Raw genomic sequence first — 11,470 nt, 5'->3', positions numbered from 1 at the left:
TTGAGGGGGAGGAGAGGGGATGATAGGGTTTCTTGGTGTAGCCCTGGCTGTCCTAGAGCTCCCCTTGTAGACAAAGGCGGCCTTGAACTCACCGAGATCCTCTGCTGGGATTAAAGGCATGTGTCACCATCGCCCAACTTTTTTGTTGTTGTTGTTGGTTCTTGTTTTCATCCTGTCTGTTATCTCAGTTATCAATGATATGACATTTAAAACTGGAGGTGCATCAGTGCTTATGAGCTAGCTAGGGACCTGGCTAGGCGTGCTCACTACAGCCAGGTTTGCTGGTAGGAAGTCCAGCCAGAAAGGAGCAAGGGAGGAATGCACACCGCCCGGAAGGACTTCAGCCTCTTAGTACAAGGGTTCATGTTCTCAACCAGAAGTTAGTCTAGTTAGGGATGAACTGCTGTACTTTCTTTTCTTTTTGAGACAACGTCTTGTGTAATCCAGGCCAGTCTTGACATCACTGTGTAGTGAGAGTGAATTTGAATTCCTAATCTTCCTGCTCCCAGCTTGTGTAATCACACCCAGTTTTATGGTTAGGGATCAAACCCAGGGCTCCATGCATGCTTAAACCAGCACCCTACCAACTTCGCTCCATCCCTGACCCCTGGTGAGACTATTTCCAGGGATTAATTAGGCCTTCAGGATTCTCTGAAGCCATTTTCATTTGTAGTGTTAGAGTGGTGCAGTAGGTGGCTTGCCCGAGGGTGGAGGGGCAGGGCTTGAAGCCTGAAACCTGAGCCTGGGAGGCACAGTAATTAATGTGAGTCAGGATGCAGATAACCAACTTGGCTTGGGAGCTCAGGAAGAGAGACTAGGCGAGGGTTATTATTCCCAAATGCCGTGCAGAGCTGGAGAAGGCACTGAGGATATTGCTCATAACCTTTCCAGAACAGCGTTGTTGGGGTCCATTGCCAAATTACAGAAGGCCTAAACAGGCAGAGGAAAGACCTCCTCTTAGATAAGAGAGATTGCAAGTCTCCTCAGGAACAGAGGGAGAGGGGGCAAGCAGGGGAGGGGAGGATGAAGGTCTGACAGAGGGTGGTCACTAGGGGTGGATAGGCTGTAAGCACACAGGGAAAATCATGGACAGGAAAGAACACAGCCTCTAGGACAGGAAGGCTGTGGAGAGGGGACATGGATATTATAAACTACTAGTGTTTCCTCTTTTGAGTACACTTAGAGTCGGTATCAGCCACAGTGTCTACAGTCATGCGCTGAGAGCCTGCTACCCCCAGCAGCTCTCCCCCTGGTATCCTCAATGCTCTTGGCTTACAGCTTGCCACCTTTTTTCCCCTTCCTATTGTTACACTCTTCATAGCCTTTGTCATTCCCACCTCCTTCTAACCTTGCTGTGTCTCTTCTCTCACCCTGCTCTGGATATCTCTAGCTCCAAGGGCTTACAAATCCTAATGCTAACAAATCCTACATCTCAACTTTATTTAGGTCCTGGTTTCTCCCCTCAGTTTCTGGGTATGGCTGTCACAAAACAGAGAGAAAGATCCTGTGCTGATGGTGGGAACTGGAAAGGCTGAAGGCAGGGGAGGACAGGGATGCGGAGGCTGAGGGCAGGGGAGGACAGGGATGCGGAGGCTGAGGGCAGGGGAGGACAGGGATGCGGAGGCTGAGGGTGGGCACCATATTGGACTCAGTCGGGAGAAGATTTGGTTTCCAGAGCTGGGCAGGTTTCAGTCTATGATGCTGCTTGGAAGTTAGGTTGAGGGGGAATGTGGTGAGCAAGCTCCTATGGGGTGAATATTATGGGGCCTAGGTTGGCCTTTCATCCAATGGTCCTATGTTCCCACCCTACCTCCCTCTGTTGAGGTCAATGTCCTCTGTTATTTACTATCTAAGCCCTTTCTCCACAATTTCCTCAGACCCCAGCATCCTGGCTCTTCCTCCCTCTGTGCAGCTCCGTCCTTCCCTCCCCACTGTCCTCATACCCAGGTCTCTTATAGTTACCCTGATGTTGGGGAGGGCCTGCTGCTGCCTCACCAAGCCCGCTGGTGAACCCGCTGATGCTGAGGCCACCTGCCTGAGTCTTGATCGCAGACTTAAGCTCGTGATTCTCCCGAATGAGCCGTACCAGCTTCTTCAGTTCCTCATTTTCCCGTACCAGCCTCTCTATCTGATGCCGAAGCCCCTCATAACTTGTAAGAGACATGCCCCAGGGAAGAGGAGAGGGTGCAGCCCAAAGGAGGGCACTGCACCTGGAGGCTGCCCAGGGCCCGGGGCCTTGCCCGGGCTGGAAAAGGGCACCAGAGCCTGCAAGGCTGGCCTAGTAGGCTCTGGGTATTGTGAGGTCAGAGACTATGCCCTCCTCTTTGCCCTCTGCTCTAACAAGCTCAGCTCGCTGGGCCTCCAGGCCTGTCTGTGTGTTGCCTTACCTCAGCCTGAAATGTCCTGACAAGGTCTGGCCAATTTTAACCTCACAGTTGCCTCTTCTGGCTATTGTCTTTACCCTACTTCAAGCTAATTGTTGACCCCGGACTTCCCCTTCAGATAAGTTCTATACCACATCACTTGCCTTGTGTCTGTGCAATTTGGCCCCTCAGCGCTTTCCACGGGAAGTTCAGTGAGTATAGGTGTTGTACCTTGCTAGAGTGCCTCAGACTACAAGGGGTGCAACTTGGCCCAGGCATTTGTTGATTGCATACTTGTCGATGAATATTCATTATTCTGCCTTCCTGGGCAGGGTGCTCTTTACTTTTGACACTGGCAGGCCTGGATTTCATCTGTCAGCTATCTCCTGAAAGCTCTGTCTTGTGTGCCAGGAAATTGGCCCATAATTTCTTCTGGCCACAAGTACTCCCTTCCCTAGCTACTGGCTGAGAGTCTCCTTAGCCAAACACCAGGCTCCCCAGCTCAGGAGTTTCCATTTCTGACATGGGTTCCTTTACTCTTATCTGTGACTCTTCCTTTGCACCTGATCTCTGCTCCTCGGGTCCTTGAATCTTCCAGAGTTTCATTCTCTCAAGAATCTAAAATAAGACATGATGGTGATCCAGCAGCGCCATCTGTTACTCTGCGATTGGCCAGGGTTGAGTTGACTTGGCTGATCTGGCTGGCTACTCGAGTATCCCATTCCTCCCTCACTGTTCCATGTATGTCCTTCCTGAAACTGTCCATCTGGGAGACGACAACTTTCTCTCGGAGGAGCAGTGCTCAACTGAAGATGCACAAGTAGCTGTACTCCTCTGCTAGGACTTCCGAACAAGAACCAGAGCCAGTCTCGACTGGTTTCAAGAGCAGAGGACTGAGTCCTCCTGACACGCCCTTCTCCTAGAGCTATCTAGAAAGTATGCCATGGGCCTGATTTTGGGAGTCAATGGAGGTTGATCCTCAAGACCTCCACTGGCTCTGTGGTCATCTTCTCTCAAAGCTTTTCCATGGGTCAGGGAGAGGAAGGTAAAGTCCAGTTCCAGACCAGATTCTAGTGAGCAGACCCTGGTTGGAGCTGAGGAAGAGATCAGCCAGGGCTGGGGTCAGTCTAAGTTGGGTGTTCTATCTAGACCTCACAATGGGAGGGCCTGCCCCCCCATCTCTGACACTCAATGCTGTAATCCTAAGTCACTCTGGCCTCGTGGTCCCCAGGTATTCTTTTCATTATTCCTCTTAACTTTATGAAATACATCTGCTGGATATCCCTCTAGCATGTGACAGCAAGCATACCACGGTCTTGTCTTTGCGTTGACATCATCCCTGATGCTTCCGTTCAATGGGTCGGTTTAGGTAGTCTAGTGTGCGGTGCCGGTTTCTTTGGTCAGAAGCTGGAATGGACATTTCTTTGAAGGTGGTTTTGTAATTGTGGTTATCATTTACATAATACTGACTTTAGGTAAAGAAGATCCCCTCCAATCACATAGGTGGGTCTCATCCAGCCAGTGACAGTCTTATGAGCAAAAAAATTGCATCATAAAAAAAAACTTATCACTATTTTTTTTTGGTCCCAGTGCCTCTTTCCTCCATCTGTGCAGGCATTGTGTTGGGAACTGGAGTCACAGTGCCCATCACCAGGCAGCTACTATGAACTGAATGACCATATCAAGCACAGGAAAATGTTGAGTGACTCCTGTGGAGCTAGGAGGTGGCGATGTGGGTGGGGTAGATGCAGTTGGAGCAGAGCAGCCTTACCTGGGGAAGAGGTGGTGGGAATAGTAAATATCAAGTGTGGGAAGTTCCTTCCAAGAGAAGGAATGAGGAAATATGAGGAAGGTGGAGCTATGGATGCGAAGAATGCTAGAGAAAGATGGAGCGCCCAGGTCATGACAGACTGATGTTGACTTAGAAGGGCTTTTCAAAAGGGAGTGTGGAACATAGTGGAAGGGAAACCCTGCTGTATGGTGTGCAGGAGGGTGGTCATGGCGGCCATCTGAATGCACAGTGAGGTATCTTGGAGGTGGATGAAGTGGTCAGGGCTGAGAGGTCATTAGAGGTATTCAATGGAGTGGTCCTCGAAATGATGGCAAGGGATGGGGCCAGGGATGGCCTTGGAGTGTCTGGCCTGGGTAGTAGAATAGTCACTGCTTATTCCAAAGCAATAGAAAGGCAGGTCAAGTTTAGGAAGGAAGTTCCAGGTAGGTGGAGTTTAGACGTGCTACAAGATCCCAGGGATGTGCTAAGCGAGGTGGGAGTTTATGCTGTGAATCTCAAGAGTAGAGCATGCTGCATGGGCTGGAAAGATAGATTTGAGAGTCATCAGCTTCTGGAGTGGCAAGTGAAGGCGTTATGAGTGGATGAGATCAGCCAGGAATTGGTAATGAATGGGAGGCCCATTGTGCCTCGAAGAACTGGGGCAAGTCTGAAAAACAGAGAGGGGAGAAGCCACAGGCACGGGTGGAAGGAATATTCACGGAGGCCAGGTTTGATCAGCTGCACACAAGGGACCGTTTCAAGGCCGTGCATGATGCAGCAATATTACTTAATGCTTCTAGCCAGTCGGATGAGACACGGCGGAAGAATAATGACATGGAAGTCATTAGTGACACGTGGAGAGATGTGGCCAACTCCAGCTTCTCAGGGAGTGGGAAGGGGAAGTAGAGATGAGAGTACACGTGGCTTTCTTCAGGGGTTGGCTGTGTGGAGGAGTGTGGGCAGGGCTGACTTCCTTCTCTACCACCTTTCCTTTCTGCAGTAGGGTGCCAGGGTAGACTGTGGTCCCTGTCCCTTAGCCTCCAGCCTCTGTGGAACTACAGTGTAGAGAGGGAATGCCCTCAAAGGGCGCCCCGACTTTCCCTGACTCACCCCTCTTTGTTTTAAACTTTTGTTTTGTTTTGTTTTGTTTTGCTTTCGAGACAGGGTTTCTCTGTATAGCCCTGGCTGTCCTGGAACTCACTCGGTAGACCAGGCTGTTTTCTACTTATAACTGTAGCTCTTTCTAATCTTTTTTTTTTTTTTTAATAAGATTTGTTTTTAGTGTGTGTGTGTCCTCAGGTCATGTGAGTGCAGGCAGTGCTGGTGCCCACAGAAGTTAGAGGTAGACCCCTGGAGCTGGAGCTCCTGGCAGCTGTGCTGCTGGGATTCAAACTCAGGTCCTCTGCAAGAGCTGAGCCATCTCTCCAGCTCTCTTGTCTCTTATTTCCTCTTCATTGCATTCTTTCCTTATCGTTAGTTTTATTATGTTGTATTTACAAAGTGTCCTTTGGTACCCAAGTTAGTGGGTTTGATGGTGGAACAGGGAGTATTGGAAGTTTGGAGAGCGGGACTTATCTAGAATTTCCTCTCATCCATCTGGGTCTTCAGGAAGCGAGGTCTGCAGAGTAGGGATAATGGTTGTCCCTGTGCTGTCTTCATTCCAGCTTGCCTGGGTTCCTGGGCCATGCAAACAGGTCAGAGTTGTTGGCTGCCGGCAGCTGGAGGTCCAGCAGGACAGAGAGGAATCTCCCAGCATCGCCTGGGGCTTTTCATCCTTCCCTGGCTCCTCAGGAATTCACTGGGAACAAATCTTTGTGCTGTGTCCCTTCTTGAATGCTGAGTCACATCCACTCCGTCTGGTTTCCGGTCACTGGGTTTGCGCAGTTTGTCCCCATTCACATTTGCCTTATTAGATTCAGTTCAGCATTCCAGCTTGGCGATCCCTCAGGGATCTCTGCTCCCCTCTTGGCTTGGAATTTTTGCAGCTTCAGCAAACTTGCTGAATCTTTTTTTCCCCTTTCAAAACATAAATTTGCTAAGGAACTGGGGGGTGTCTTGGAGCCTGCTCCTACCCTCTTTTACCTTTGACCTCCTTCCCCTCCCGTTGGATGGACTACGATATGCTGGGAGGCATCCCCTGAGAAGCTGCCACCTACTGCACTACACATGGACAAGGCAAGAGTACCAAGGCTGGCCACGCAACCACTTTGATCCCGCCTGAAGTAGTTGCTTATAACTCTGTAGTCTGCCAGCATGTATTCACATCCTGTTGATGGGGGTGGGGGGTGGGGTTCTGGGAAGGATCTGTCTATTCTGGGAGGGATTTGTTCCTTTCAGATACCACCCCGCCCCCATTCATTGTGTTTATTGGTGCTGTTTTGTTTTTGTTTTTGAAACAGGGTCTCACTTTAAAACCTTGACTGGCCTGGCCTGTAAACCAGATTGACCTCAAACTCACAGAAATCCACCTGTCCCTGTCTCCCAGGTGCTGGGATTGAATGTGTGTCCCACCATACTCTGCTCTTGTCAAAGCCATCCCCCCTCCCCTGCACACACACCCCCAGCCCCAGGGGCAGGTGATGGTGGGGCTCAGAATAGACAAAGATTTCCTCTGGTCAGTGTGTGAATTTTGGCAGTGTGCAAAAACTAGCAACTAGCAACTTGTTTGTTTGAGACGGGGTCTTGAATAAGCCCATGGTCTATTACGTTTGGAGACTCGTCTCAGGTTTAGTGTAACCAAGGACGATTTTTAATTCCTCATCTTCCTCCTACACCTCCCAAGTTCTGGGACTGCCAGCAAGTGCCATCATGCCCTGCCTTACTGGATTCTACACCACATTCTCCACAGGTGTGCTGTGCAGCCTGGGTGGAGATCGTATAGCATAATCACTTTACCTTTGGTATGATTTACATACTGATTGGCTATCTTCAAAATGGCCAATCAGAGAACTCTCATTTGCCTCCTGGAAAATTATACTCTGGAAGCACAGTTCTGGAGTCCTGACCAGTTTCTTCCACCAGACACTGACAGGGGATTTAGTAACTGAGGGGTTCAGCAGACTTCTGACAGGGCATCTGCATGGAGTGCCACAACACAGGTCTCTAACGAAGCCGTTTCCTCACCCCTCTAGTGCAAAATCTTTGTTGTTGTTGTTGTTGTTGTTTTGTTTTGTTTTGTTTCGAGACAGGGTTTCTCTGTGTAGCCCTGGCTGTCCTGGAACTCACTCTGTAGACCAGGCTGGCCTCGAACTCAGAAATCTGCCTGCCTCTGCTTCCCAAGTACAGATCAAAGGTGTGCGCAGCCACCATCCGGCTTCTAGTGCAAATTCTTACCGTGGCTTTTTTTTTTTTCCAAGACAGGGCTTCTCTCTGTAGTTTTGGCTGTCCTAGCACTTGCTCTGTAGACCAGGCTGAACTCAAACTCACAGAGATCTGCTTGCCTCTGCCTCCCAAGTCCTGGGATTAAAGGAGTGCAGTACCACCACCTGGACAGTCTCTTTGTCAAGAGTGCTATGCTGGCAGTCTGCCCTGTATGTGCCATGCTCCAGAGACTTCCTTATTTACCCCTCTTTGGTTGAAGGTTGGCAAGCTAGAGGTGGGTCTGGCACGACAGAAGGGCAGCAGCTGGTGGGGAGGGCTGTGTGTTGACTGACAGACTAGACAAGGCATTAGCTAGGTGCTCTGTTTTGTTTTTTTGTTTTTAAAGATTTTCTTGACAGCCGTGTCTCATCCTGTAGCCCTGGCTGGTTTGGAACTCACTATGCAGTCCAGAATAGCATCAAACTTAAAGCAATCCTCCTGCCTCCTGAATGTGGGGATTATACCTGTGAGCTCTGTATACTGAGTTGTGTGATCTTGGGAAGGCAGATGGTGTTCAGGAGAGGTCAGGGCATCTATTTATCTATGCAAGGCTCATGGCTAGGAAGAAAGGCCTTAGTGAAAATCTATGGCGGTGTATGCCCTTAATCCCAGCACTCTGGAGGCAGAGGCAGTTGGATCTCTGTGAGTTGGAGGCCAGCCTGGTCTAGGACAGCCAGGGCTAAAAAGCAACCCTATCTCAGAACACCAAGAAAGGTAAGAAAAGCTTCAGAGTTCTTGGCTAGAAGCAGAGATCTGGGGGTATAAGACCTGGACCGCATCCTCAAGATTAGCTCTTGTGGAAGGGCTGGCCCAAGAACAAAGACCAGGAGGCTCTCCGAGGCTGTGGAGGCTTGAAAATGCCCTCATTGCTGGTTCAAGAGCTGCCAAAGCAGGGAGGATCAGCTCTGGAAAGCCAGCAGGGTGCCATGCTCAATCCTGTCCACCAGGTAGAGCAGGCTGGCAGAGACCTGCTGGAAGAACTGGGCTGGGGTTCCAGAAGCTCAGGCTGTGTCTTTGCTGCACAGCAGATCACAGTTCTAAAGGGTAGCATGACAGATGACCAAGGTCCTGGAACACCTACGTTCTTTTTTTTTTGTTTTTTTGTTTTTGTTTTTGTTTTTTTGAGACAAGGTTTCTCTGTGTAGCCTTGGCTATCCTGGAACTCACTCTGTAGACCAGGCTGGCCTTGAACTCAGAAATCCGCCTGCCTCTGCCTCCCAAGTGTTGGGATTAAAGGCGTGCGCCACCACCGCCTGGCAGGAAGACTTAAATTTCTGTTAGGACCCCTTCCTAGCATGCTGATAATAGTCATATTCTCCTGTGTCCCCATAAGTGGAGAAAGAAGGAGGGAGCAAGACTACTGGCTCCCTTTTTCATTTTTTTTTTTGAGACAGAGGAAAAAATATATATATACACACATATACACACATACACATATATGATATATAAATATAAATAATGTACATTATATATAATATGTATTCCAGGTTGGCCTTGAAATCATAATCCTCCTGCCTCAGCCTCTTGAGTCTTAATCATCCCCCCCATACCATTACTTTGGGGCTAGGATTTCAACATATGAATTTTGAGGGTACATAAACTTTCAGTCCACAGCAAACTCCAGGACGGCCAACCTCAGGTCCATGCTGCTGTCTCTGTCTGTCTTCCTGTCATTACCCCTTCAGAACTCAGCCTGTGTGCTGCCTCTGGGGACGGGTGGGCGGGGAGGGGAAGTGTCTTAAACTGGTCCATTCCCATCAGGCGCATTGCTCTCCCTTCAGCAGCAGTGCTTGGATCCATGCCTGATCCCTGAGTTAAGTGCTGTGGGTCTGGGCCAGTTCCCCACTTTCTCCAGGCCTCCATCTCTTCATGTTGATGTAGGGATGAGAACATCCTTGCTCTTGCTGTTCGTGGGAGCACTAGATAAGGTAATGGGGATAGAGCAGCAGCACTCTCAGCCGGAAACACATTACCTCATTAAACTGTCGATCTGGAACCTGCCAGCTCCAGGCACATGATGTGTTCTGGGGGTAATCAGTGAGCAGCCAGGCATCTGAAGTCTCATTCTCCCTCTGTTTATACTGCAGGAACTGCTTATGTGGCCTCGCCTCCAGAAGCTCATGGGACCCTTGAGCTCCCTAGCCCAATTCCCTGCTTGTAATACTCCCCCAGCCTGGCTGGGGGAAGAGAAAAGAGCACAGATGTTAGACAGGCCTGACATGTTTTTTATTTACCTCTGCAGAGGATGTGGGTGTGGTGGTGTGAGTGTAGAGATGAGGGAGGGATGAAGACTGTGGTGTCAGACTTTGGATGTTCTCTAACTCTCTCCACCTTAGTCACTTGAGATAAGGTGTCTTGACGTGTTGGCTAGTTTTTTTTTTTTGTCAACTTACCACACTCTTGAGTCACCTGGAAAAAGAATTCGCCACTTGAGAAAGTACTCCCACCAGCTTCCCCCAATGAGCAAGCCTGAGGTACATTTTATTGACTAGTGATTTATGTGGGGGTGTCTCCCCAGTGTGTATAACAGGTCCCAAGGGTGTATAACAAAGCAGACTGAGCAAGCCATGAAGAGCAAGCCAGTAAGCATCACCCCTCCATGGCTTCTGCATCAATTCCCGCTTTCAGGTTCCTGCCCTGATTTCCCCAGATGTGGACTTCAAGGTGTAAGCTAAAATAAAACCTTTCCCCTCCAAGTTTCTTTTGTTCACGGTGGGGTTTTTTGTTTGTTTGTTTTGTTTTGTTTACTTTTTTTTTTAAAGATTTATTTACTTTACATATATGAGTACTCTGTCTTAATGCACACTAGAAGAGGGAATCAGATCTCCTTACAGATGGTTGTAAGCCACCATGTGAGTGCTGGGAACTGAACTGAGGACCTCTGGAAGAGCAACCAGCGCTCTTAACCGCTAAGCCACCTCTTCAACCTGTTCACAACACTTTATTGCACCAATAGAAACCCTAACAGGATGTGTGCTGAACCTGAGCCCCAGTGATCCTCCTGGTTCTGCTCCAGATACTGCTGGGGTCACATTCTGTATATAAGTAACCATGTCCTGCTTTCTATGTGGATTTTCAGGATTTGAACTCAGGTCCAATCCGATGGAGCCATCTTCCCAATCCATGGCCTGAGAACTAAGAGCTAGTCATGGCTAGGTAACTGTGGGCTACGTGACAGTTTCCATGCGATAGCCTATTTGTTCCTCAGAAGCAGGCAGCAGTACTGCTAGTCTGTGGCTGCAGAAAGGACGGTGCTTAGAAAATTCTCCACAGCAGCCATGAGACCCAATTCCTACAGAACAGGGAGCACAGCAAAGTCCTGGCTGCCATAGGACCAACCTCCTAGCAGGAGGAGGGATGGTGGTCCCGTAAAAAGATATGGCAGACAAGATTATACATCATGAGCAGAGACAAGACCAGAAAAGGGGAAAACGGGAGACGGCTGATGGAGGACTTGCAATGGCTTCCCTAGTAAGATAGTGCTTGGCAGGAGAGCTGAAGGTGGTAGGTAAATTGAAAAAAGACAAAACTGAGTTGTGAGATGTCGGACAGTAAGAGCCCCTCCCACGAAGCCTGACAGCATTAGATTCCCAGGATTCACATGGCGAAGAGAGAGCTGACTGTGGTGGGTGTTCTCTGACGTCTACCAGTCTACAGCAGCATCTGTGTACCACTCCAAAACACAAAACAAATAAAAATGTGATTTCAAGTTTTTTAAAGACGGGAGGTGGTGTTGCATGCCTTTAACCCAGCACTCAGGAGGCAGAAGCAGGTAGATCTCCAAGTTCAAAGCTGTCCTGCTCTAACAGCCAAAGCTCCACAGAGAAACCCTGTCTCAAAACAAAACAAAAACAACCAAACCAAAAGACAAATACAAAAACGAAAAAACGAAAGCAGAGGCTGGGTGAGGTGCCGCACGTTTTTAATTCCAATCCTGGCACTCAGGAGACCGAAGCAGATTCTGTGAGTTTAAGGC

At 49.1% G+C, this 11,470-nt stretch overlaps 2 protein-coding genes across 9 annotated transcripts in view; one reads left to right on the top strand and one right to left on the bottom strand.

Annotated features, from left to right (window-relative positions):
* Positions 1-3,923, bottom strand: part of Spatc1 (spermatogenesis and centriole associated 1) — a 24,655-nt gene extending 20,732 nt beyond the window's left edge. For 2 of the 8 annotated variants that reach the window (XM_031347115.1, XM_031347157.1), the window contains exon 1: positions 1,963-2,279. In XM_031347115.1, the coding sequence (XP_031202975.1) occupies positions 1,963-2,164 (202 nt within the window). In that variant the 5' untranslated portion in view covers positions 2,165-2,279. Of the gene's footprint in view, positions 1-1,962; positions 2,280-3,672 lie in introns of those variants that run through there. The other 6 variants (XM_031347172.1, XM_031347135.1, XM_031347164.1 and 3 more) reach the window with 6 other exon arrangements.
* The window catches only part of Parp10 (poly(ADP-ribose) polymerase family member 10), a 31,564-nt gene continuing 23,667 nt past the window's right edge, over positions 3,574-11,470 (top strand). Inside the window, exon 1 of the mRNA XM_031347064.1 lies at positions 3,574-3,594. The gene's annotated coding sequence lies outside the window, so the exon portion shown is untranslated. The remainder of the gene's footprint in view (positions 3,595-11,470) is intronic.

Source organism: Mastomys coucha, unplaced genomic scaffold (assembly GCF_008632895.1).
Source record: "Mastomys coucha isolate ucsf_1 unplaced genomic scaffold, UCSF_Mcou_1 pScaffold11, whole genome shotgun sequence".
NCBI classification, from domain to species: Eukaryota; Metazoa; Chordata; class Mammalia; order Rodentia; family Muridae; genus Mastomys; species Mastomys coucha.
The sequence above is the reverse complement of the archived record's forward strand: the minus strand, read 5'-3'. Positions and strand labels throughout refer to the sequence as shown.